At 38.2% G+C, this 27,755-nt stretch overlaps 1 protein-coding gene across 2 annotated transcripts in view; it reads right to left on the minus strand.

Moving 5' to 3' along the window:
- STRN (striatin) overlaps window positions 1-27,755 on the minus strand; it is a 168,421-nt gene that overhangs the window by 117,651 nt on the left and 23,015 nt on the right. For both annotated transcript variants that reach the window (XM_069072197.1, XM_069072198.1), the window contains exon 2: window positions 4,771-4,874. In XM_069072197.1, the coding sequence (XP_068928298.1) occupies window positions 4,771-4,874 (104 nt within the window). The remainder of the gene's footprint in view (window positions 1-4,770; window positions 4,875-27,755) is intronic.

A 27,755-nucleotide genomic window follows, 5' to 3' on the forward strand; every position in this document is an offset into this window, starting at 1 on the left:
TGTGTGTGTGTGTGTGTGTGTGTGTGTGTGTGTGTGTGTGTGTGTGTAATTTAGAATTGAAGTTTTGGGGTTTTGCACAGATCAACTTCAGTTTATGAAATGATCTTAAAATAGTATTAATTCGACGTCTCACAATTCACGTAAAAGGGGACTATGAACAAACTTTGGAGCTACAGAACCTACAAAATGACACAGAGAAGCTAACCTCCTGCTGAGGACAGCCTGGCAGGCCGGCAGGAATAGGCCAGCACAGCACTCTGGGAGCCAACCCCAGGCCCGCATGAGCCAGAGGTTTTAGCCCCAGGGCGGCCTGACCAACCATCGGCTGGAGGAACTCCAGATCACCAGCAGCTGTGGCGGTTTGCAGAATTATCAACACAAAGATGTTAAGGACAAAGTGAGAGGTGAGTGCAGTGTGGACCTCGGAATCCAGTAGTTGGGAGTGCAGTCAGCCTCTGCCCCCAGGGCAAGAAGCCGCTGAGGAGCCGTGTGAAGCCACCGCCAAGCGGCAGCTTCAGCTCCTGGTCTGCAGTTTGTAGGGAGATGAAGCAACCAGTCTGAGGGGTAATCGCTCTTGCTTTAAGCTGCTTGGACCTGGATTGTGGTCTAGGGTGGAGGTCCTGGGGTTTGTGACCAGCCTGCCAGAACGTGTGAAGGTTTCAGAGAGGGCACCCAACTAATACCTTCGGCAGCTGAGAAAACCCCAGTGTTTGGGACAAAACTCCTCTGTCTGGTGGCAGAGTCCTACTGTGGCAAAAAGCCCAGGGGTCAAGTGACTGAGTGGCAACATGAGCAGGCAAAGAAAGCAAAATAAACAGAGCAACCCAATTTTACACTCCTTTTTTTGTAGGAAAAAAAGAGCAAAGCGTGGAACAGGAAGAAGACAGTGAAGTTAGAACTTCTGCATCAAAAGCTTCCAAGAAAAATATGAACTGGTTACATGCCATAGAGGACCTTGAGAAGCAAATAAGAGAAGCAGAGAAAAAATTGGGAAGAGAAATGAGAACGATGCAAGAAAATTACGAAATGAGAGTCAACAGCCTGACTGAGGAAAATAACACCTTAAAAAACAGACTAACTCAAATGGCAAAAGACGCTCAAAAAGGCAATGAGGAGAACAATGCCTTAAGAAGCCAAAATTTGCCAGATGGAAAAAGGATCTCAAAAGCTCACTGAAGAGAATCATTCCTTCAGAATTAGATTGGAGCAAACGGAAGCTAGTGACTTTATGAAAAATCAAGATACTATTAAACAGATCCAAAAAAATGACAGATTAAAAGGCAATGTGAAATATCTCAATGGAAAAACCACTGACCTGGAAAATAGATCCAGGAGAGATAATTTAAAAATTATTGGACTACCTGAAAGCCATGATCAAAGAAAGGACCTAGAAATCATCCTTCAAGAAATTCTCAAGGAAAAATGCCCTGATGTTTTAGAACCAGAGGGCAAAATAGAGGTTTAAAATATCCACCCATCACCTCCTGAAAAAGACCCCAAAAAGAAAACTCCTAGGAATATTATAGCCAGGTTCCAGAATTCCCAGATCAAGGAGAAAATATTACAGGCAGCCAGGAAGAAACAATTTGAATATTGTGGAAACACAATCAGGATAACACAGGATGCGGCAGTTTCTACACTGAGGGATAGAAGGGTTTGGAATTTGATATTCCAGAGGTCAAAGGAGCTAGGATTAAAACCAAGAATCATCTACCCAGCAAAACTGAGTATCATGTTTCAGGGGAAAATATAGTCATTCAGTGGAATAGAGGACTTTCAAGCATTCTTGATGAAAAAACTAGAGTTGAATAGAAAATATGACATTCAGATACAAGAAGCAAGAGAAGCATGAGAAGGTAAACAGGGAAAAGAAATCATAAGGAACTCAACAAAGTCGAACTATTTACATTCCTACATGGAAAGACTATAATTGTGACTTATGAAACTTTTATCAGTATGAGAATAGTTGAAGGGAATAGAAATGTATGTATATATACATATATATGTCTATATAGGAGGGTATATAGGCATATGAATACATATGTGAGTGTGTGTATATATACATAAAGGTATACATAGACAGAGGGCACAGGACCAATTGAATAGGAAGGAATGATACTTAAAAGGTGAAATTAAGAGGTGAGAGAGGAATATAATGAGAAGAGATGGCGGAGAGACAGAATGGGGTAAATTATCTCATATAAAAGAGGCAAGGAAAAACTGTTACAATGGAGGGGAAGAACAGGAAGGCAAAAGGGAATGAGTCAACCTTATTCTCATTGAATTCGGCTTAGGGAGGGAATGACATACACACTAAATAGGGTATCTCACCCTACAGGAGAGTAGGGGGACGAGGATGAGAGGGGGGAGAATGGAGGAGAGGACAGGTTGCGGGGGAGGGCAGTTAGAAACACAGACTTTTGAAAAGGGACAGGGTCAAAATAAAGAATAGAACAAGTGGGGAGTGGGATAGGATGGTGGGAAATATAGTCAGTCTTTCGCAATATATTCAATATGGAAATGTTTTGCGTAGCTACATGTACAACCTATATTGAATTGACTTTCTTCCCAGTAAGGGCGAGTGATGAGGGAAGAAGGGAAAGAATCTGGAATTCAAAGTTTTAAAATCAAATGTTTAAAAATATGTATATATATAATTTTTTTAACATGCAACTGGGAAATAAGATGTACAGGCACTGGGGTATAGAGATCCATCTTGCCCTACTGGAAAGTCGGAGGGGTATGGGGAAGGACATAGGAGAAAGCACAATGGGGGAGGGGGTATACAGTGGGATAGCTGTTTTGGGGTGATGGGTAGGGGAAAGATGGGGAGAAAACTGGTAACTCAAAATCTTGTGGAAATGAATGATGCAAACCAAAAATAAACATAAAATTTAATTAAAAAAAGAAACTACTGTGGTAAAAAAAAAAATAGGTATTATTTATTAAACTGTGGTGATTAAAAAACTATTTATAATAACATCATATTAGAGTTCATTGGATTTTTTTTAAAAGTTCTTGAGTACCCATTAAAAAATATCTAAAAGAAAAAAAATCTTTCCCTCCTAAGTTTACCTAATTTACTATAAAATCTAATAAACAAATGGTGTGATTTTGTAAGGATTATTCACGTTGATTACAAAAGGGAAGTTCCAAGAAGACACTGGGACACTCACAAGTTTATTGATCAGAACTACTATCATGGCTTGACTAACATTATACAATAATACCAGTTATGATTCTCATTGTACCTACAAGTCACAAAAATGAGAAAAACGGTTCTTCCACTTTGCTGTATTCTATAACATTAATTCTACTATTAATCAACCCAAAAGAACATGCATTTTTCTTCTAATATCTTAACCTTAATCTTGATCTCTTAATATTAAGTAATGGATAAAATTGCACAATATAACACTTCAGGAGGGGTCCTATACATTAAATTCAACTATCTGAAATATGGCTAAGAATTAAGAAGAAAAAGAAGCACTTAAGTACCTAAAATTAACAACACAAAAGTTCATCTACTTTACTGAGATCCCCAAGTATCCATTTATTTTTATTTTAGATAATTCTACCCAACTATAATATGGCTTCCTAGCCCATAGCAGGTCAAAATTAAAGGGCAAAGGCACTCCTAAAGGAAGATACAATCACAGAACTAGGACCAGGAAGTAACAACTGAAAGGAAGGAAAAGTATAGAAAAAATGACAAAAAAGATTTTCAAATCAGTTTACCAGAAAAATTTTTCCTACATAAATGTTTTTTATTTTATGGAAGATGATGTAAAAAACAGGATTCCATTCATATAAATTTCCTTTACTTAAACAATTTATTAAAATTTTAGAACCATGAGGGACTATTGGAGACTAACTCTAAGTAACTTCTCCAAAATCAAACTAAACCATAAATACCTATTAAATAAATTAATGAACATAAGTCAAGTCTCCTTATTCCAAATTCAATTCTCTTTCAAACATATGACTCCACCCTTCCTAAAATACTGATAATATATAAAATTAGAGAAATCAATATTTCTTTCTTAATCATGCATTTTCTTAAGCCAAGACATTTTAAAAATTCAAATTGGTAAAATTTGGGTACCTATGAACATAGGATTTAACTGGAAGATACCTTTAAGATCAGCTAGTTCATTTTATTCTATTCTTATCTTACAGATGAGGAAACAGGTTCAAAGATGTTACATGATTTGTCCAAGATCAAACAATAATTAGCAAGGCCAGAATTCTCATGCAGGTTTATTGACATATAATGCTCATTTCCCTAATCTGTGCTGCCTGGATATCTATTTATGAAGCTACTACGTTAAAAATTTTAAATATCAATTTATCCACCTATATTGGAGAAAACCAAGTACTCCCAGTAGCTACATTAAAATAAGGTTCAAATATCTTTCAAAGAAAATGTTTTTCTCTTTTCTTTGGTGTAAGGTATTCCAAGTTCTGAGAAAATTCCTTCTGCCAATAACATTTGGAAAGCACTCTTATAAATTGCTTGGGACAATTCTGCGATTGGCTATTCACAGCCAGAATACATAGGAGGCAGAACCTCAATCTAGGTCCTCCTAAATCAGGAGTTGCCTCTCTCTATACATTACACAATGTTGCCTCTCAAAATTAAGTATCTAAACAAGTCTTCTGAATTTAAATGAATTTAGAATTCTAAAACTTATACCTTAAGAAATGACAAAAAATTACTTTTGAAGTAACTGAAGAAACTTAAAACACTCTTCCATTTTAGTGAAGTACCTTTCCTGTTTAAGAGCATATTCCAGCATTTTGATCCTTCTTACTAGATCTTTCTTCAGATTCTCTTGTCCTTTCCTTTCTCCTTGAAGGAATGCAATCTGTGCCTGAAAAAGACAAGGCTCCATTTAGATAAAAATGAACTGGAAAAACAATGCAATTAGGAAAACAATGCATTCAGAATACTGATCAGGAAAACAATGCTCTATAATTATAAATGATCAAGTTTGACCCTGAAGATAAGATAGGAGAATGCACATTTCCTCCCCTCTTTGCAGGAGAATAACTGGAAAGGGAGTAGGGATCTTGGAATATTGTATGTAAAGTTGAGAGATGTCACAATTATTTTTGTTGATCTGCTTTTTCTTTTTTATTCTGAGTCTTGAAGGGATGGCTGTGGTTAGGGAAGAAGGAAGAGATATACTGGGAAGGAAAGATTATGCAAATATATATATATATATGTATATATATAAATTAAAGGTTCATTAGTATTCTTCACATATAGTTATCAAAATATGTAAGGATTCTGAAACATATCTAGAAGAACTATCTCCGTCAGAATCATCATAAAAAAAATTTGAATCAGAATTTTTTTAAACCTAAAAACTACTCTGCCTATCACTGAGGCAGAATGGTTACAAAGCCACAACCAAGGCCTTTTTAAAGTTTAAAATTTAAAACACCCAACAATAAATGATGTAGAAACCATATTGCTGATGTATACAGATGAACATACACTCTCTCTCTCCTATATCTGGAAATGCAAAGTAGGTAGTTTTAGCTATTTTTAGGCACTGGAGTAAAAGGCATCATTCTTCCAGTAAGGTATAAGTATCCACTGATACTGCTTTATGATTTAACTAACCTGTTTGTACAATCAAGTTTCAAAATGGAGTCCTAATTTTAAAAAGCACTGACTTTAACCTTAGGTCTATTAGAATTATATGCTACAATTAAAATCTCTTTCTCCATCTCTTTCCTCTTCTGATTTTTTCCTGTTTTCTATAATCTAATGGGTAAAGGGCAAACACAGAATAGCTGAGATACATTAAAAGTTACTTTTAAATGGCCCCTAACAAACTCCTTTCCTCTATCTTCCCCCTCATTTTGAATACCCCCAGTTAACTACATAAATATTACATTTTAATATAAAATAAACTATCATAAACATAGTCTGTTTTAAAAGACAGGACCACTCATGTGTCAGACAGAAAGCATGAGGAAGCTTTTAATTAGTGAAGAGATTGTGATAGTTTTAAAGTCACTGGAATGATAATTGATATTTAGATTTAAAATAAAAACTGTTAACTAAAGTATCCAAAGCATTTTACAAACATCAGTTCATCAAATTTCATAATACCTTGGAAATAGGCAAGTAAGGACTCTATTTAAAGGTAAAACATCCAAGTTAATAATCTTATCTTTACCTCACTAGTTTAATTCATCACACACTATACACACACACACACACACACACACACACACACACACACACGAAAAATAATTACTTTACCCACTCATTTAGATGACAATATGATTTACATTTATATAATGTATTCAAGAAAGGAGCAAGAATAATATAAGTATTTATATAGGGCCTAGTAGGGGACAGGCACTCTGCCAAGCAATTTGCAAATATTACCCTCATTTGGTGGAAAAGATAAGGTGAGGAGATAAAGGCAAGCAGAGGTTCAGTGACTTGCCCAAGGTCACACAGTATCTACGATTGAATTTTAACTCAGATCTTCCAAACTACCATCTACTACATCATCTATTTGCCACAAGTTTGTAATACTTCTAAAGCAGATCTCTAAAATGACCAAATCTACATCACTCTACTTTTCCCAGAATTAAAGCAAAACTCATTTTAAGTCATTAAGTGATATTCTGAAAAATGCTCATTCAACTGATAGAAAAATTATCTTGGGAGCAGCTAAGAGCACTGACCCTGGAGTCAGGAGGACCTGAGTTCAAATCCGGCCTCAGACACAACACACTAGTAGTGTGACCCTCGGCAAGTCACTTAACCCCAATTAATTGCCTTCCAAAAAGCAAAAAAAAAGAAAATTATCTTGAGTAGACTCAATATGTAAACAATGGTGTTTTGGCCCCAAAACTGACAGCATTTAAAAGATTATTATTTTATTTAGGAGAGAAGTTAATTTTTTTTGGCAATGGAATCACTAAAAGCAACCTGTCACCTAAAAATAGCAAGAAGAGGATCATATACCTGAAGATTTACAAAGCAATAGCTACAGACAATTAGTAAACACAAGTTCTAGAATAACTGCATTAAGAATTAGCCCCTGAGAAGGGCAGAACTGAAGAAAAACAGAGAAAAGGCCTGAGCTCTCCCAAATTCTTCTGCAAACAACTTTAAATTACTCCTCAAAATGAATTCTAGAGCAGCAAAACCCACAAAAGGATGGGTTGAAAAAATTGCTCAATCCAAAGCAATTTAGCAAGAAAGGTCTACAGAACGGGGGTGAGAGTAGAGTGCAGGCTGAGGGCTAGCAAACCAGCTGTAGGCCTTGGAAGCAACTGAATCAGCAAAGGCAACTGCAGCTTCCAGAGCTCTCAGCCCCCAGATGGTTAGGGGGAGGACAATTGGTCAGAAGGAGATTATAAGGGTCCCTTTGCTGGCACTGGGTACAGGACTCTGCTGTATTGCCCATACACAAATACAGGTCACAGTCCCAGGGTGAAGAGGAGCACTAGCAAACAAAAGGCATGTCACAGGTAAACAGGGACCCTGATCACAATTCAACAGTGGAAAGGGGTACTTGTGGTCACTCAGACCAGAGCACAGGATAGGAGAGCAGTGACCACACTCCTCCTTATATCATACCGCCCTGGAATAAATGAAACTTACAGACCCCCAGAACTAACTCTGACAGTAGCAACAAGAAAGGCCAGAAGCTTGTTACACTGCCTCTCACATACCAGGAGCAGTCACACTTTAACAAAAACTGGAATTCAAAAAATAGGCTCAGAAAATAAGCAAACAATAAAAATGAAACTGGACATAAGAAGCTACTATGGTGACAGGGGAGCTCAAAACACAAATTTAAAAGAAGATAGAGTCAAAATTGCTACATCCAAAGCCTCAGAGGAAAAAATGTGAATTGATATCAGGCCCAAAAAGAATTCCTAGAAGAACTCAAAAAGGATTTTTTAAAATCAGTTAAGAGAAGTGGAGGAAAAACTGGGAAAAGAAATGAGAGTGATGCAAGAAAATCATGAAAAAAAATAAAATTAAGGGGTAAAAAAAGAGGAATGCTCTGAAAGGAAAAGGGAGAGACAGAAAAGAGTAAATTATCTCACATATAAGAGGCACAAAAGAGTTTTTATAGTAGAGAGAAAGATGAGGGAGGTAGGGAGAGCATTTGAACCTTATTCTCACTAGAATTCTTTCAAAGAGGGATTATATTACCCTACGGGAAAGAAGGAGAGGAAGGAAATAAGAGAACAGTGAGGGGAAGGTAATAGAAGGCAGGTTGGATTGGGGGTGGTGATACTTAGAAGCAAAACATTTTAGAGGAGGGACGATGTGCCAAAGGGGAGAGAGAGTAGTTACAAATCATAAATGAGGAAAAAGTTTTACAAAAAAATTCTGATAAAGGTCTAATTTTGCAAATATATAGAGAACTGAGTCAAATTTATAAGAATTAGAGCCATTCCTCAACTGACAAACGGTCAAAGGATATAAAAAAGCAGTTTTCAGACAAAATAATCAAAGCTATCCATAGTCATATGAAAAATGTTGTAAGTCACTATTGATTAGAGAAATACAAATTAAAACAATGTGAGGTACCACTCCACACCTATAAGATTCGATAATATGAAAATAAAAACAAATGTTGGAGGGGATGTGAAAAAATTGAGACACTAATGCCTTACTGGTAGAGTTATAAACTGATTCAGTCATTCTGGAGAGCAATTTGGAGCCATGTCCAAAGGGCTATAAAATCTTTTGACCCAAAAAGACTACTACTAGGTCTATATCCCAAATAGATTTAAAAAAAAAAAAAGGGGAAAGGACCTATACGTACAAAAATATTGAAAGCAGCTCTTTTAGTGGTGGCAAAGAACTGGAAATTGATGGGAAGTCCATCAAATGGGGAATGACTGAACAAGTTGGACATATGATTGTGATAGATGTGCTATAAGAAATGAAGGGCAGGATGGAAACATAATGATGCAAAGTGAAATGAAAAGAACCATAAGACCACTATAACAGCAATACTGTAGAATGATCAACTATGAATGACTTAGCTATTTTCAGCAATACAATAATCTAAGACAATTCCAAAGGATTTATGACGAAAAAATGCTATTCTCCAGAGAAAGATCTGATAGGAGTCTGAATGAAGACAGAAGCATACTTTTATTTTTTACCTTTTATCTTTTCCTTGTTTTTTTTTTTTTATGGGTGGTGGGGGGTCATGTGTTTTCTTTCACAACATGACTAATATGGAAATATATTTTGCATGATTGCACATGTATAACATATGTCAAATAGTGTGCCTTCTAAAAGAGAGGGGAGAAGAAGAGGGAAAGAAGGTGTAACTCAAATTTTTTTAAACTAATGCTAAAAATTGTTTTTACAAGTAATTGGGGAAAAAAGATATTAAATTTAAAAAATTAGCACTTGGATTGTTATTAGGAAATTATGAAAAAAAGTATTTAAATCACAACTCTCTTGTTATGCTGTTCACAAGTATATCTTACATATGCTATGCTGTTCACAAGTATATCTTACAGAATTACAAACAAGGAAACAATAGAGTTGAGGGTTCATCTAATAAAACCCTTCATCACACATGTGGAAAATGAGGTTCAAAATGGATGAGTGACTTGTGTATGGGCACAGAGCTAATTGGTAGGAGAATCAGATCTAAAAACCAAACCTCCTGTTTTCTACTGTAGCACTTTCTCTCCTACACCAGCTGAGTTTTTTTCCTTCAAAATATAGCAATTTTAAAGCACTCTGCAATTACATACTTTACACTATAAGAAACCATGATTCTTCCTAAGACAGAGCATAACATGTTTGACTTGATACCTTTTAAAAAGTATTAGAATACGGGCAGCCAGGTAGCACAGCAAGTAAGAGCACCAGCTGCAGTGTCAAGAAGACATGGGGATCGAATCCGGGCTCCGACACTTAGCACCCACCCAGAAACACCTGGCCGTGTAACCTTGAGCAAGTTACTTAACCCCAATTACTTAGGGGCGGCCAGGTGGCTCAGCAAGTAAGAGCACTGGCTCCAGTGTTGGGATGACCTGGGGATCGAATCCGGGCTCAGACACTTAGCACCACACCCAGAAATAACTGGCCGTGTAACCTTGAGCAAGTTATTTAACCCCGATTGCTCATAAAAAAAAAAAAAGTATTAGAAGAAATTAGTGACGCAACCATATCAAAATTGTATGTTATCTAAGTTAATGGTTCCTTCTGAGGCAGGCGGGGAGAAGCCCAATGCAGAGTGCTGACCTTGTAAGTCAGGATAGTGAGACTCCCTTCCAATCCTGCCTCAGATATTTCTTAACTCTGAGACTTCTAGACAGGTCACATCACCTCTCATAGCCTTTCTTTCCCCATCTATACAATGGGGAAAACAATAGCACCTACCTACCAGGATTGGTAAGATGATCAAATGAGATGATATATTTTAAGTGCTCTGAAAACTAAAAGCAATATATAAATGCTACCTATTGTTACTATTCTTTAGTCTAGTAGTTTACCTTCTTCCAAAACTGCTAGTGTTATTATTTCAAAATCTTTTCACTAACAACATATAATTAACCATCAAAATATAGTAATTTTTTCCATTTTTCACTGACGTAACTTTTATATCAACATAATTTGTCCAAATGAATATGAAAAAATTATCTGTATCTTAATCTGATACATATCACTGATATTTGTTCTTCCTATCAACTCATATACCTTCAATCCGTCAACAAGCATGTATAAGTTACTACCATGTGCCAGAACCTATGTTGGATGCTAGAGACACAAAGACAAAAAGTAAGTCCCAAGGAATTTAAATTCTACTGGGGGGGGGCGGAGCCAAGATGGCGGAGTAGAAGCAGGACCTCCCAGCTGCTCCTGCTTCCACCTTCCCCAAACCATGTAGAAAGGGGACTCTGAACAGACTTTGGAGCTGCAGAGCCCACAGAATGACACAGAGAAGCTAACCTCCCACTAAGGACAGCCCGCCAGGCCAATTCCAGCCAGCTCAGCACTCTGGGGGCCGAGCCCAGCCCCACACTGAGGCTTTAGCCCCAGGGCAGGCCTGACCAGCCTTTGCTAGAGAGACTTCAGATCTGCAGCAGCTGTGGCCATTTCCAGATTTATCAACACACAGATGCGAAGGACAAAGTGAGAGGTCAGTGCAATCTGGACTTGGGACCAGTAAGTAGGAGTGCGTGGCTTTTGCCCCCTGGGGCAAGAAGCCACTGAGCGCCAGCACAGCCACTTCAGCTCCTGGCCTGCAGAGTGTAGGGGGACCAAGCACCAGTCTCAGGGGTAATCGTTCTTGCTTTAACCTGATTGGATTTGGATTGCAGTCTAGGGTGGAGGTCCTGGGGTATATGTCCAGCTTGCCAGAGTGTGTGGAGACCTTAGAGAGGGTACCTATCTAATACCTCCAGCAACTGAGAAAACCCCAGCGTTTGGACGAAGCTCCTCTATCTGGTGGCAGAGTCCTACTGTGGCAAAAAGCCCAGGGGTCAAGTGACTGAGGGGAGACATGACAAGGCAAAGGAAACAAAGCAGAAAGAAGATTCCAACATTAGACTCCTATTTTGGGGACAAAAAGGAGGAAAGCATGGAACAGGAGGAAAACAGTGAAGTCAGAATTCCTGCACCAAAAGCTTCAAAGGAAAATACAAGCTGGTTACAGGCCATAGAGGACCTTAAGAAGCAGATAAGAGAAGTGGAGGAAAAATTGGGAAGGGAAATGAGAACAATGCAAGAAAATTATGAAATGAGAGTCAACAGCCTGACTGAGGAAAATAACACTTTAAAAAACAGACTGACTCAAATGGCAAAAGAGGCTCAAAAATGCAATGAGGAAAAGAATCCTTAAAAAGTCAAATTTGGCAGATGGAAAAAGAATCTCAAAAGCTCACTGAGGAGAATCATGGCTTCAGAATTAGACTGGAGCAAATGGAAGCTAATGACTTGATGAGAAATCAAGATGCTGTTAAACAGATCCAAACAAATGAAAGAATAGAAGGCAATGTGAAATATCTCAATGGAAAAACCACTGACCTGGAAAATAGACCCAGGAAAGATAATTTAAAAATTATTGGACTACTTGAAAGCCATGATCAAAGTAAGAACCTAGAAATCATCCTCCAGGAAGTTCTCAAAGAAAACTGCCCTGATGTTTTAGTACCAGAGGCAAAATAGAGGTTGAAAGAATCTACTAATCACCTCCTGAAAAACACCCCAAAAAAGAAAACGCCTAGGAATATTATAGCCAGGTTCCAGAATTCCCAGATCAAGGAGAGAATATTACAAGCAGCTGGGAAGAAACAACATGAATATTGTGGAAACACAATCAGGATAACCAAGGATCTGGCAGCTTCTACACTGAGGGATCAAAGGGCTTGGAATATGACATTCCAGAGTTCAAAGGAGCTGGGATTAAAACCAAGAGTCACCTACCAAGCAAAACTAAGTATCATGTTTCAAGGGAAAATATGGTCATTCAGTGGAATAGAGGACTTTCAAGCATTCTTGATGAAAAAGCCAGAGTTGAACAGAAAATCTGACATTCAGATACAAGAAGCAAGAGAAGCATGAGAAGGTAAACAGGGAAAAGAAATCATAAGGAACTTATCAAAGTAGAACTATTAACATTCTTACATAGAAAAACAATAATTGTAACTTATGAAACTTTTCTCAGTACCATGTTTCCCCGATAATAAGACCTATCCCAAAAATAAGCCCTCCCCTTACTGTGTAAGATTCCTCTAAAATAAGCCCTCCCCCGAAAATAAGCCCTATTGAGATTGTTACTGTAGTGAAGGTGATCCCCTGCGCTATTACCCTCTGTATGCACCGTCCCCCCCCGAAACGCACACCGCGCTCCGAGCTGCATCCAATCAGAGCTGCAGCAGTGAGCGCGTCATCCTGTTCTTCCCCAGTGATTTGCTTATTGAATAAAGGTACATTTTTTTGTTCACATTTACCTGTTTATTAAAATTGCTATTAATGTTCATTAAAATAAGCCATCCCCTGAAAATAAGCCTTCTGGTGTTTTTCTGTCCAAAAAATATAATAAGACAGTGTCTTATTATCGGGGAAACACGGTAGTTGAAGGGAACAGAAATATATATATATATTTGTCTATATATGAGGGTATATGGGCATATGAATACATATGTGAATGGGTGTATATATGTTTACAGGTATACATTGATAGAGGGCACAAGACCAATTTAACAGGAAGGGATGATACTTAAAAGGTGAAATTAAGAGGTGAGAGAGGAATATAATGAGAGAAGATGGGGAGAGACAGAATGGGGTAAACTATCTCATACAGAAGAGGCAAGGGAAAATGGTTACAATGGAGGGGAAGAATAGGAAGGCAAAAGGGAATGGGTCAACCTTATTCCCATTGAATTTGGCTTGAGGAGGGAATGAAATACACACTAAAATAGGGTATCTCACCCTACAGGAGAGTAGGGGGGAAGGGGATGAGAGGGGGCATGATGGAAGGAAGGGCAGGCTAAGGGGGAGGGAAGTTGGAAGCACCCACTTTTGAAAAGGGACTGGATCAAGGTAGAGAATAGAACAAGTGGGAGGTGGGATAGGAGGGAGGGAAATATAGTCAGTCTTTTCAAATAAATCTACTATGTTATTGTTTTACATTAGCCACACATGTACAACCTATACTGAACTGCTTATCTTCCCAGTAAGGGTGGGTGACAAGGGAGGAATGGAATGCATCTGGAATTCAAAGTTTTAAAATCAAATATTCAAATATGTATGTATATGTGTGTATGTATATATATATGTATATATATATAAACACTATTATCGATACTATTTTACATGTAATAGGGAAATAAGATATACAGAGACTGGGGCATAGAGATCCACTGGAAAAGTCGAAAGGGGTATTGGAGAAAATATGGGAGAGAGCAGATTGGAGGAGGGGATATCCTGTGGGACTGCTATTTGGGGGGGTGGGTAGGGGAAAAACGGGGAGAAAATGTGTAACTCAAAATCGGGCGGAAATGAATGATGTAAATCAGAAGTTAATAAAGCATTTGAAAAAAATAAATAAAAAAAATTCTACTGGGGATATTCATTGTGAACACAGATAACCAAAGATAACATAAAGTTTACCTGGAGTATAACCTAAGTGGGGGAATCAGGAAAGGCCTATTAGGAGGTAGCACTGCAGCTGAATCTTAGAGAGAAAGAGACCTGAGGGACCACCCACCTGTCTGCATGGAATGCTACACAGGGAACAGATTGCTGAGTATAAGAAGGTGAATAAAGTTAAATCAACATGAAAATGCAGAGCAGAGACAGGTTTTTATGACTCCATGATGAAAAAGGTCTTATGCATCAAACAGATAAATTCATAATTTAACCTAGAAACAACTGGGAACAACTTAAGGAAGACAGGCTTTATGGTTGTTTTTTGCTCTGTTGATTTTTTTTCATACTCAAAAAATAAACACTGTGACGTCTTGTATTCTCTATACCCTTCAGTCATGTGACTATGAAGTTATAGTCCACAACAGAATATAGTATGTATAAACCTGCGACTCCCTTCTTACATATTCACCAATATTATTCCTGATTCATGTTTAGAATATTCTTATATAGATTATATAAAAATGACAATGGAAGTACATGTGTCAGCAGTTACTAATGTACTTTTTAACACCTTTTTTGGTAATAATATTATACATTTTTTCCACTCAGTTACCTTCCTCTTTTTCATATATCTTAAAAACTGTCTCTCAATGCTTTCAAAATTGTGTCATCAGTATAGATTTCTTCTGCGTATACTTCTTTGAATAGGCTGCCTTATAAATTTTCTTACTAAATATTCCTGAGTCTGAAGTAAAACGACTGGCTTCTTGACAAATAATTGTAGATCAAATACATTTCCCTCACCCAATATTATCTGGTAACAGTGTTGAATTCACTAGTAGCTCAATGTTGCAGACATTATTTTCTGGGCTCATGTCTTAAGAAGCCAGTGAAGCTGCAATTTTGACCACTTCCTCAATATCCTGTTTTTGCTACTATCAGCTTTACTCCAATCCTCTGTGATAGTAATGGCAATTAAAGATTCCCCTGTATTGGCTTGGTTTTCAAATTGATTGTATTAAAACCCAGAGCTTGTTAATCCCACCTGTGGGATGGACTTTTTGATGTGAAAAGAAAGTCCTGACTGGGAGGAGCTGGTGACGTAGATTTGGAGAGACACTAGAGAGAGGCGGAAGTTCTTTTTGGAAGCAGCACCTCGTGGAGAGAGACTAAGGGAATTGCTGGTGGCCGCTTTGAATTGCCCTGGACTTTTGAGACCTGCCCCCTGAGCTGCCAAGGACTGAGGAGACATGGCTGTTTTGCTGGTACTTTGTCTGTCTGTTTTGATGTTATTTTGCCAGATTTGTCCACTGGTGAAAGACTGTCCTGTTGAAGAAGTCCTGGAACCTGGCATTTGGTTAAGAAGGCCTGAGACTGTCCTGCAGACAGAGAGTGAATACTGTCCACTGGTGAGGGACAGTACTGTTGTTGCAGGGGTCTGGAGACTGTCCGGCAGACAGAATGAATACTGTCCACTGGTGAAGGACAGTGCTGTTGTTGCAGGGGTCTGGGAGCCTTTCTGTTGGTTCAGAAGCCCTGAAGAAGGATTTTCTTGTTGTATGTTTACAGAAATCCTGGGAGAGGGCTTTGCTAATGTGTTCAGGGGTTCTAGGACTGTTCTACAGACAGAGGATAAATTCATGAAGGGACTGGCAATGTATCTTATGGCCTTGCTAAGCCTTGTCTCTCCAGGAACTAAGATTGCTGAGAACTTGCCTCGTGTCAAGATGAAGAAAAGACCTCCATTTGGGTATTAAGTGCTGTGTTTAAACTTGATGTAACTCTGGGGTAGATTCAATTGTGATCCAGGGGTGGGGAACTTTTGACCTTTTTGTGTTCTATGGTTGAGCAAATGAATGTATTTTACTTATGTTTGGAAACTAATCTCCATTTAAGAAGAGGGGCTTTGTGGTGGACTTAATTAAGGTATAGCCTAGGGGTGGAGAAGTATTTGGAACAGAGACTTAGTAATTGATTGAATGATTGGAAAGTCCTGGGGTGGGGTAGGCCTTGGAGATTATTTAATCACACTTAGTAAATGCTGTATTTTGAATGATGTCATGTTTTGATCTTCTCTGTTGTGGGTTTGTTACTGAATAAAATAGAGAGCACCTATGCTGGTATTTTGAACCTTGGGAAGTTGCCTTTCCTTGGCATTACATTACATCCTCCCAAAGAAATACAAAAAAAACAAGTAAAAAATTGATTATGAAAGTTCCTGCAATTTTTCATTATACATAAATCCTGACCAAGTGGTAAGACCAGGTAATAACCTTCCAAGTAGAATGCCACAAAAAATACAAAGTGGGAAAATGGTTACTTCTGTTTATACCTACAGTACATCTAATGGTAAGGAAGGAAAAAAAGAGACTGAATTTTATGAGGTATGGGCTCTGGGAGCCTCCTTGACCTCCCCTTGAGTCCTTGAGGTACAGGTTCTGGGAACCTCCCTTGGACTCTTGATTAAATCATCCCATTTGGAGAGGCAAGTCTGTTACTAGACTTCCCACCCTCTGTTATTAGACTTACCAGACTTCCCACCTTTAATCACTCATTGACCTCATTAACTCCTCCTCTAGATCACCCCTAGATTCCTCCCACAACCTTCTGTATATAAGACCCCATGTGTGAGAGCTCCACAGAATGCCATCTCAATATTCCTGAGAGGGCCATAGAATGACCTAGCACAGACTTACTCTGTGTCTAATGCAAGTGAACTTTTAATAAATTTTACTTTTCTTTGGCTGAGAAGACTCAAGGAAAATTCATTCAGCAGGACCCAGCATGTTGGTATTTTGGGGTCTCCAGAGCAACCCTTACCCCTCTTAGTGGGTAACCTCTTCAAATTAACATCAACAATACCATTTTCTATTTTATAATAATATTTTGTTTTTTAAAGTGCCATAGCTAAAACTAATTCAATTCTACAAGCATTTATTAATTGCCTACCACTGTGCTTGTTGATTTAACTTACCACAATCAAATACAAGGTATGTTTTATAGTATAAATGCACAATGGTGAATAGAGAACAAGTCTTCCTCAGCTTCTGTCCTCCATTTATCTTACATGTATTTTGTTTCTATCTATGTATCTGTATATGCTGTCTTTAGAGACAGGGCAGGGGAGTTCACTTTGGCCTTTGTCCAGTACAGTGCTTGGCAGGACTGCTAGATGGCGCAGTGAGACTGAGTACAGGGCCTGGCCTCAAACCTATGTTCAAATCTGTCTCAGATACTTAGTACCTGGGTTCCTGGAGAAGTCATTTTGATGAGGTATAGGCTCTGAGAACCCCCTTGAATTCAGATTGAATCTTCCCATTTGATGAGGCATTTGCATGAGGCCATAAGCCTTTCATTGTGGCTCTGCCCAAACCTTTGTTACTAGCTTGGCCCTCAATTATCCAGCTATCCCCACCTTTGATCCTCAACTGTTACACCCTTGGACTGGCCTAGCCCACCATTGTCTGTCATCTCCTGGTAGCCTCCAGCAACTTCACTCATTTACTGGAGTCTGATTTCATCTGACTCCTGAAGACCCTCTCCAAACTCCTCCTCTAGACTACTCCTGGATTCCTCCCACAACCTTTCTGTATATAAAATCCCATCTTGCCTCCATGAGGTATGAGAGCCCCACAGAATTTTCTAGTACAGACTTGCTCTGTATCAGATGATTCTGGCTAGCTTGTCCAATACAAGCTTTACAGATACTGAGGCTCCTTAAGAGTCTACCCAATATGGTGAACTTTTAATAAACTTTACTTTTCTTTGGCTGAGAGAAGACTTGAATCAAATTCATTCTGCAAGACCCAGCGTGTTGGTATTTTGGTGTCTCGAGCACCCCTAACTGTATACCTCATCATTTTATGATGACCCTCATCATTTTAACCACAATTTGCTTCATTTTCCACATGTGTAAAATGGAGATAACTGCACTTACCTGCCCAGGGTGCTGTAAGGATCAAATGGGATATTTAATAAAGTGCTTAGCACAGTGTCTGATACATAGCAGGTACACAAAATATTAGTTACTATCATTATTATTATTTACTAAGTAAACATTTAATAAATGCCTTTTGATTGGTATTTTTCCCATTACAATAGCAAAAATGATTTGTAACAGATATATCAAAGAATTTAACTAAAATATTTTTAATCTAAATTTTAAAATTCTACTTCTATATAAATTTGTGATGAAGAACCTAGTTATGTCATTTGGTTGACAAATGAAATGTAAAATTATAAATGCTCTGTGTGAGAAAAAATTTTGTTGGCTTTTTATGTTGGTATATTCAAAAACAAAAATACTTTTTGACTTCTACAGTCGCACAGTTAATAATAAAAATCTACTTTATAAAAGTTTTAAAATTTTCCAATTAACTGAGTCTTGCCTGTTCAGTTAAATCTAAATCTTATTTAGGTAAAGGCTCTTACTAAATGAAATACAGTAAACTTTACCATCCCTATAGTACTTCATAAGCAAATAATGAATATGAAAAACCAATATATTTAAAATCTGAAATGAAAAATTTTGAAATAAAAAACTAACCAAAAACAATAAACTATCCGAAAAGTACACTAATTTAAGTTGTCTTCTGTAAGCCTGTGCTCAAAGTAAAAGATAAGTTCAAACCAGAATCACAGAGTCATAGGATCATAAAACTAGGGCTAAGATTTCAGATGCCACATAGTCAGAAGCTCAGGGAGATTATATAACTTGCCCAAAGTCAAACAGTATGAAGCCACAGAGCCATGATTTAAAACTCCTAATTTTACTCCCAAGCAAAATCCTCCAAGTTCATTGCTCCTACTATTTGTCACAAAAAATCTTCCATTTATATGTGGCTCATTTATGAGACTACATAAATGACAGTTAAAGTATGAATAATCTGACCATTTTTACCTTAGTTTCTTCTGTTTTCTTCTCTAGATCCCTCTACAATCCTGCTCCACCCACCCAAAAAAAACCACTGATAATATCCCTCATTATCTTCTGTTTTATTCTAGTCTCTAATGAAGAGGAGGTCTTCCTCTTTACCAAGACCAATCCCTCTACCATTATGGAACCCTGATCCCAACCCTCTAATATGGTTTATCACACACTTGAGTATACAATCTACTTAACCAACACAGGCCTCCTAGCTTTACCTGCATTCAAGATAGTAGATCTCCTATCTCCATACATTCCAGGTTGTCCCTCATGCCTGAAATGAATAATTTACTCATCTTTGGTTCTTAGAATCCCTCAAAATTTAATTTAAGCATGATCTCCTTTCCTGAGGCCTTTCCTAATCTCCTGTTGAAAGAAAGAAAGAAAGAAAGAAAGAAAGAAAGAAAGAAAGAAAGAAAGAAAGAAAGAGAATTTACATTTTATATAAGTAAATATATTTCTCCCAGAGAATATAAATTCCTTGAGGCCTCGGCCTATGTTATTATAGAATCTTATTATGTGCCTGCCAAATACATCAAATAAGGGTTTAATAAATGCTAAATGTTAGATATAGTCTGGTTCAACCTCCTTATCTTTTGTTGTTCAGTTGTTTCAATCATGTCCCACCCCATTTGGGATTTTCTTGGCAGACACTACAGTGATTTGACATTTCCATCTCCAGCTTATTTTGCAGATGAGGAAACTGAGACAAACAGGGTTAAGTGACTTGCCCAGGATCATACCACTAGTACAAATCTGAGGCCAGATTTGAACTCACAGAGATGAGTCTTCCTGACTCCAGATCTGGCACTCCCTTTGCACTTTACTATCTAGCTGCTTCATTTAAAGATGAAAAAAATAAAACGCAGAGTAAAACTACCAGGTTACAAAACAAGCTGGGGAAAAAGTAGGATTCTCAGACCTTTGTTCTTTCCACTAAATTATTTTACCTCATCTTTACTGCCTCTATCACATAATTTTGTTTAGGTCACTGACTTTCTTAAATTCAATCCACTTAGCGGTTTTCCCCTGCCATACAATTGCTGCTATTAACCCTCCTTCATTTTAAACATGTTAATATTTCCAGTTAACAGCTAAAAATCTTTTCCCAAAATCTAGTAATGCTACAGTAATTCAGAAGTCAAATTTCTCATGACCCTACCATACAAAAGACAGTTGAGAAGGTAAATAAGTGAGAAAAGCCCAAATTACTGAAGAGAGCTACCATGAAGTATGTGTGCTTAACTTCATAGGCAAAGTGAAAAGGTGCCCTCAGACCCTTACCTGAACAATTGCTACTGTTTTCCAGGTACCACACTAAAAGGTGAGCATTTAGACAAAAGATAGACCTTGCTTCCAAAGAGCTCACAGCCTAGGAAGACAGTATGAAAAAATTATATACAAGAACATATACACAGAATAAATTGGAGATAATCACTGTATGGTATTATGTATAGCTTAATTTAATTTTGGCTATTTTTGTCTCCACCTAGATTTCAAGCTTCATTCTTTTTAATATAGCTCAGACTTCTGGAAACAGGAAATACATGTAGATTGAGCTCAGAACTATTGGGGAATTTTGCAATGTTATCAGCAGACTGCATTCACATTGTAATAGTAATGTAATTTAAAGATCCCCCTGTATTGGCTTGGTTTTTGGTTTGATTGTGTTAAAACCCAGAGCTTGTGAATCCCACTTGTGGGATGGCCTTGTTGATGTGAAAAGAGAGGGCTGAACTGGGAGGAGCTGATGACGAAAATTTAGAGAGACACAAGAAAAGAGAGTCAGAAGAACTTTTTGGAAGCAGCATCTTGGAGGCAGAGAGGGACTGAGAGGATTGCTGAGGGCCAGTTTGAATTGCCCAGGACTTTTAAGAGCTGCCACCCAGAGCTGCCAAGGACTGAGGAGACATGGCTGTTTTGCTGGTACTTTGTCTGTCTGTTTTGATGTTATTTTGCCAGATTTGTCCACTGGTGAAAGACAGTCCTGTTGTTGCAGAAGTCTTAGAACCTTGCTGTTGGTTCAAAGCTCTTGAGACTGTTCTGCAGACAGAGAGTGAATTCTGTCCACTGGTGAAGGACAGTGCTGTTGTTGCAGAGATCCTCAAACCTTGCTGTTGGTTCAGAAGCCCTGAAGAAGGATTTTCTTGTTGTATGTTTACAGAAATCCTGGAAGGGAGTTTTGCTAATGTTTTCAGGGGTCCTAGGACTGTTCTGCAGACAGAGAATGAATTAATGAAGACACTGGCAATGTATCTTGTGGCCTTGCTAAGCTTTGTCTCCCCAGGAACAAAAATTGCGCCTCCTGTCAAGATGAAGAAAACACCTCTCTGGGTATTAAATGTTGTGCTTAAGCTTGCTGTAACTCTGGGGTAGATTCAATTGTAATCCAAGGATGGGGAACTTTTGCTTTTTTATGCTCTGTGATTGAACAAATGAATGTACTTTACTTGTGACTGGAAACTAATCTCCATTTGAGAGGAGGGGCTTTGTGATGGACTAAGTGAATGTACAGCCTAGGGGTAGAACAGTATTTAGAAGTGGGACTTTGGGATTGATTAAATGAATGTAATGTGGGGGGGGGGGGAGGGCGGGTAGTACTTGGAGATTATTTAATTACACTTGGTAATAAATGCTGTATTTTGAATTATGCTATATGTTGATTCTCTCTCTTCTTAATTTGTCACTCAATAAAATGGAGAGCACCTCTGCTGGTATTTTGAACTTGGGAAGTTGCCTTTGCTTGGCATTACACACATATACAAAATTTGAAAACAAATCTACATAACTAGTATATACAGCAAATTGCCTGATTTGTTGTTCAGTTGTTCAATCGTGTGTCTGACTCTTTGTGACCTGTGGACCACAGTACACTAATTCTGTCCACAGGGTTTCTCCGCAAAGACACTGGAATGGTTTGCCATTTCCTTCTCCAGCTCATTTTACACATGAGAAAAGGAAACAAACAGAGTTAACTGACTTGCCCAGGGTCACAAAGCTAGTGTCTGAGGCTAGATTTGAACTCAGGTCTTCTGAACTCTAGCCCCAGAGCCTCCAAGGCACAGCATCACAAAGCTAGTGTCTGAAATTAGATTTTCCTGATTCCAGGCCCAGCTCTCTATCTACTAAGTCACCAAGTGGCCTCTTAATCAAACTATGCATACTATGATATTTAAATACATAGTATAATAAAGTTATATATACCCCAATAAGGTCCAATTTCAAAATATGGTAATATATTTTAACCATACCTCACTATAAAATTACAAAATCCTGTCATGTCAACATTTATAATCCAATTGTAACATAAGGATTTGCTCTTTTTTTTTTTTAAGCAATCAGGGTTAAGTAACTTGCTCAAGGTTACACGGCCAGTTATTTCTGGGTGTGGTGCTGAGCGTCTGAGCCTGGGATTCGATCTCCAGGTCGTCCCAACACTGGAGCCGGTGCTCTTACTCGCTGAGCCACCTGGCCGCCCCTAAGCAATTGGGGTTAAGTAACTTGCTCAAGGTTACACGGCCAGGTGTTTCTGGGTGGGTGCTAAATCCGAGCCCGGGATTCGATCTCCAGGTCTTCTCAACACTGGAGCCAGTGCTCTTACTTGCTGTGCTACCTGGCCGCCCCAGGATTTGCTTTTATAGAACAAATCAATGCTACTAGGTACAATATATTTGCAATGTGAATCAGAATACAAGCACAATAGGACTTTGATGCTAAGAGAAATATCTACGAATCACAGCAGTCTAAGAAGATATTACAAAACAGGTTCCACTTTAAACCAGACTCTTAAGAGTCAAAAAGAATATAGGATTTGTATGCAGAGGGATAAAGAAAAGGCATTTCTCTTTCTTTTTTTTTTTTTTAAAAAAATTGGGGTTAAGTAACTTGCTTAAGGTTATACAGCCAGTTATTTCTGGGTGTGGTGCTAAGTATCTAAGTCCGGATTTGATGCAGGTCATCCTGACACTAGAGCCGGTGCTCTTACTCGCTGAGCCACCTGGCCGCCCCGAAAAGGCATTTCTCGGGGCAGCTAGGTGGCAGAGTAAATAGAGGACCTGCCCTGGAGTCAGGAGGACCTGAGTTCAAATCCAGCTTCAGACACTTAACACTTACTAGCCATGTGACCTTGAACAAGTCACTTAACCCCAATCTCCCTGCCTTCCCCCCTCAAAAAAAAAAAAGAGAACAATATGAGCAAGGAAAAGGGAAGTATCCTTCTGACAAAGTTTTTGTGAAGCCTATTGATATATGAAACCTCTGTTGGTTATCTCTAATTTATCTGGAATTTATCTGTCAGTTATGTGATTGTAAACATGTGTTTTCTGAATATATTTAGTGTCAGGTTCATATATCATTTTTCTTAGAATAGCATGGCATGTTCTTCATACAGTATGTTTGAACACTTGGGAGGCTGAATTAAAATGAAGTGGTTGCATTGCCCTTTTCAACAATAATAGATAGTAATACGTCACTATAGAAATAGTAGCACATTGCCATTTCACATCTATTTGTTGTCCTTATTTCAGTTCCATCTGCAAATGTTCTCAAGATTATCTATCTTGGCTGGGTCTCATGCCAAGTTCAGAGTTCATTGCTTCCTCTTATGCTATTTTGCAAAGAGAAATAGAGCTCATAAATTCTCTATCTTTCTCTTCCATAATGTTTTACAAAAATATAGATTTTATACTAAATCCATATTGCCTTTGTCTCTTGTGTCTATCTCATCTAGCATAGATTTTCAGTGGTATCTAGCTGAGGTATCTAGCTGGGTTCTTTTAGGCTCCCTGTGGTATTCAGTGTTTTACATCAAACTTCTCTAAAAACAGCAATAAAGCCAATGTCTTTTGTCCATTTTCAAATTTGAAGTCAATGGCTAAAAGCAGATCATATAGGAGTTACAATCACATTCAATGTCTTCTCATCTTCATCTTTTCTTCTAATTTGGCAATGATTTTGACCTAAGCTTTAAGTTCAGCTAATTCTGGAATTCCACTCTCTCTTCAGCAACTATTTTCTGTACAGTTAATTCTAACTCTTATGAAAATGCTCAAAGCTTGCTAATATCTTCTGATTCTCTTCCTGAAAAAAGCATTCCTGGGTGGAGCCAAGATGGCAGCGTAGAAGCAGGAAAACTCCTTATGCTCCCTCCATAACCACCTCAAATATCTATAAAAATGACTAAACAAATTTTAGGACTACAGAACCCACAAAGTGACGAGAGAAACAAACCTCCCACGGAAGACAGCCCGGCAGGCCAAAAGGAAGGCTGCATCACAGCCCACTGGTAGCCTAGCCCCACATGAGTCCACAGTTTTTAGCCTCAGGGTGGCCTGCCCAGCCAGGCTGGAGAGACTTCAGGAGAGTGTATAACCAGCAGCTGTGGTAGTTTCCACAATTATCAACCCATAAATGCCAAAGACAAAGTGAGAGTTCAGTGTAGACTTTGTGGGAACATGGGGTCCAGGAGTGCAGTCCGGCCTCTGCCCCCAGAGGGAGAAGTGGCTGAGGCGCAGCAGCCGCCGCTGCGTGGATGCTTCAGAGCTCCTGGCCTGCAGATTGTAGGGGGACCAAGAAACCATTCTGAGGGGTAATTGCTCTTGCTTTAACCTGCTTGGATCTGGATTGCTGTCTAGGGTGGAGGTCGTGGGGTGTGTGACCAGTGTGCGAGGGCCAGTGGAGGCTTTTGAAAGGGCACCCAACTAATAGCTCCAGCAGCTGAGAAAACCCCAGTAATGTGGGACAAAGATCTCCTCTCTGGCAGCAAAGTTCTACTGAGGCAAAAAGATCAAAAGTCAAATAACTGAGTGGCAACATGAACAAGCAAAGGAAGCAAAACAAGCACAGCAATCCAACTTTGGATTCCTTTTTTGGGGACAAAAAAGATCAAAGCATGGAACAGAAGGAAGACAATAAAGTCAGAACTCCTGCACTAAAAGCTTCCAAGAAAAATATGAGCTGGGTACAGGCCATAGAGGACCTTAAGAAGGATTTTGAAAACCAAATAAGAGAAGTGGAGGAAAAACTGAGAATAGAAATGAGAATGAAGCAAGAAAATCATGACAAGAGAGTCAACAACTTGACTGAAGAATATAACACCTTAAAAAATAGACTAACTCAAATGTCAAAAGAGGCTCAAAAAGCCAATGAGGACAAGAATGCCTTAAAAAGTCGAATTTGCCAGATGGAAAAAGAATCTCAAAAGCTCACTGAAGAGAATCATTCCTTCAGAATCAGATTGGAGCAAATGGAAGCTAATGACTTTATGAGAAATCAAGATACTATTAAACAGATCCAAACAAATGAAAAAATAGAAGGCAATGTGAAATATCTCATTGGGAAAACCACTGACCTGGAAAATAGAACCAGGAGAGATAATTTAAAATTTATTGGACTACCTGAAAGCCATGATCAAAAAATAGAACCTAGAAATCATCCTTCAAGAAATTCTCAAGGAAAATTGTCTTGATGTTTTAGAACCAGGTTGAAAGAATCCACCCATCACCTCTTAAAAAAGATCCCAAAAAGAAAACTCCTAGGAATATTATAGCCAGGTTCCAGAGTTCCCAGATCAAGGAGAAAATATTACAAGCAGCCAAGAAGAAACAATTTGAATACTGTAGAAACACAATCAGTATAACACAGGACCTAGCAGCCTCTACAATGAGGGATTTAAGGACTTGGAATGTGATATTCCTGAGGTCAAAGGAGCTGGCATTAAAACCAAGAATCACCTACCCAGCAAAACTGAGTATCATGTTTCAGGGGAAAATATGGTCATTCAAAGAAATAGAGAACTTTGAAGCATTCTTGATAAAAAAAAATCAGAGTTGAACAGAAAATCTGACGTTCAGATACAAGAAGCATGAGAAGGTAAACAGGGAAAAGAAATCATAAGGAACTCATCAAAGTCGAACTATTTACATTCCTACATGGAAAAACGATGATTGTGACTTATGAAACTTTTATCAGTATGAGAATAGTTGAAGGGAATAGAAATGTATGTATATATACATATATATGTCTATATAGGAGGGTATATAGGCATATGAATACATATGTGAGTGTGTGTATATATGCATATAGGTATACATAGACAGAGGGCACAGGACCAATTGAATAGGAAGGGATGATACTTAAAAGGTGAAATTAAGAGGTGAGAGAGGAATATAATGAGAAGAGATGGGGGAGAGACAGAATGGGGTAAATTATCTCATATAAAAGAGGCAAGGGAAAACTGTTACAATGGAGGGGAAGAACAGGAAGGCAAAAGGGAATGGGTCAACCTTACTCTCATTGAATTTGGTGTACGGAGGGAATGACATACACACTAAATAATGTATCTCACCCTACAGGAGAGTAGGGGGGAAGGATGGAATGGAGGGCAGGTTGGGTGGGAGGGAAGTTGGAAACACAGACTTCTGAAAAGGGACAGGTTCAAAGTAGAGAACAGAAGAAGTGGGGGGGGGGGGTAATAGGATGGAGGGAAATTTAGTCAGTCTTTCATAATATATCCACTATGGAAATGTTTTGCATAGCTACACATGTACAACCTTTATTGAATTGCTTATCTTCCCAGCAAGTGTGGGTCACGTGGAAGGAAAAGAATCTGGAATTCAAAGTTTTAAAATCAAATGTTTAAAAAAATATATTATTTTTTTAAACATGCAACTGGGAAATAAGATGTACAGGCACTGGGGTATAGAGGTCCATCTTGTCCTACTGGAGAGTTTGAGGGGGGATAGGGGAGGATATAGGAGATAGCAGATTGGGGGAGGGGGTATTACAGTGGGATCACTGTTTTGGGGTGGTGGGTAGGAGAAAGATGGGGAAAAAATCTATAACTCAAAATCTTGTGGAAATGAATGATACAAACCAAAAAATAAACATAAAATTTAATTTAAAAAAGTATTCCTGATATAATAGTATAGGTATCCTGAGTGATTTATACAATCCTTTGACATCTTATTTCTTAATTCTGAACTATGTTTTCCCCACGTTTTCCAAAGTCTTTCCTCTTTTCTACCTTCTCTTTGATGATATTAATTATGAAGTTAGTATTTTGAATTAATTTAAAGAATTTGGTCAGGTTTTTCAGAGGCAACTAGAAGGAACAGTGGGTAGAGTTGGGCCTGGAGTGAAGAAGATCTGAATACAAATCCAAATTCAGATACTTACTATGTGACCTTGGGCAAATCACTTGAGTTTGCCTCCATTTCCTCAAACTGTACAATGGGGATAATAATAGTGAGGATCAAATGAGATATTTGTAAAGTATTTAGCACTGTGCTGTGTATATAACCACTATACTAATGGTATCTATTATTATTATGACTGTTACTAATATCATAATCATCAAATTTCTCCAATTTGTTATGTCACACATGTTAAAACATAATGCTTCTCATGATCTATTGGTCACGTAGGGTGACCACCAAAAGGTGGAATGACCAAATATCCCATGAAATAATGTTTCTTGTTGCTTTGAGGCACACAATGAAACCAGCTTTGTTCATTTGCCCAAGGATATCTCTATCTCCCCCTCTATTTAGTTGTAACTTCTTTAGGTTTTCTAGCTTTATTTATGACAAGAATATCAATATCAATGGGGTTTAATTCCTTCAGCAGGGTTTCAATTCACTAAATAAATCAAGTAGCAAACTTTAAATTACTACCGTGTTTCCCCGATAATAAGACCTATCCCGAAAATAAGCC

This window comes from Petaurus breviceps, unplaced genomic scaffold (genome assembly GCF_028583685.1).
Source record: "Petaurus breviceps papuanus isolate PSGF00001 unplaced genomic scaffold, PetGlider_PUasm1.0 90845, whole genome shotgun sequence".
Taxonomy (NCBI): domain Eukaryota; kingdom Metazoa; phylum Chordata; class Mammalia; order Diprotodontia; family Petauridae; genus Petaurus; species Petaurus breviceps.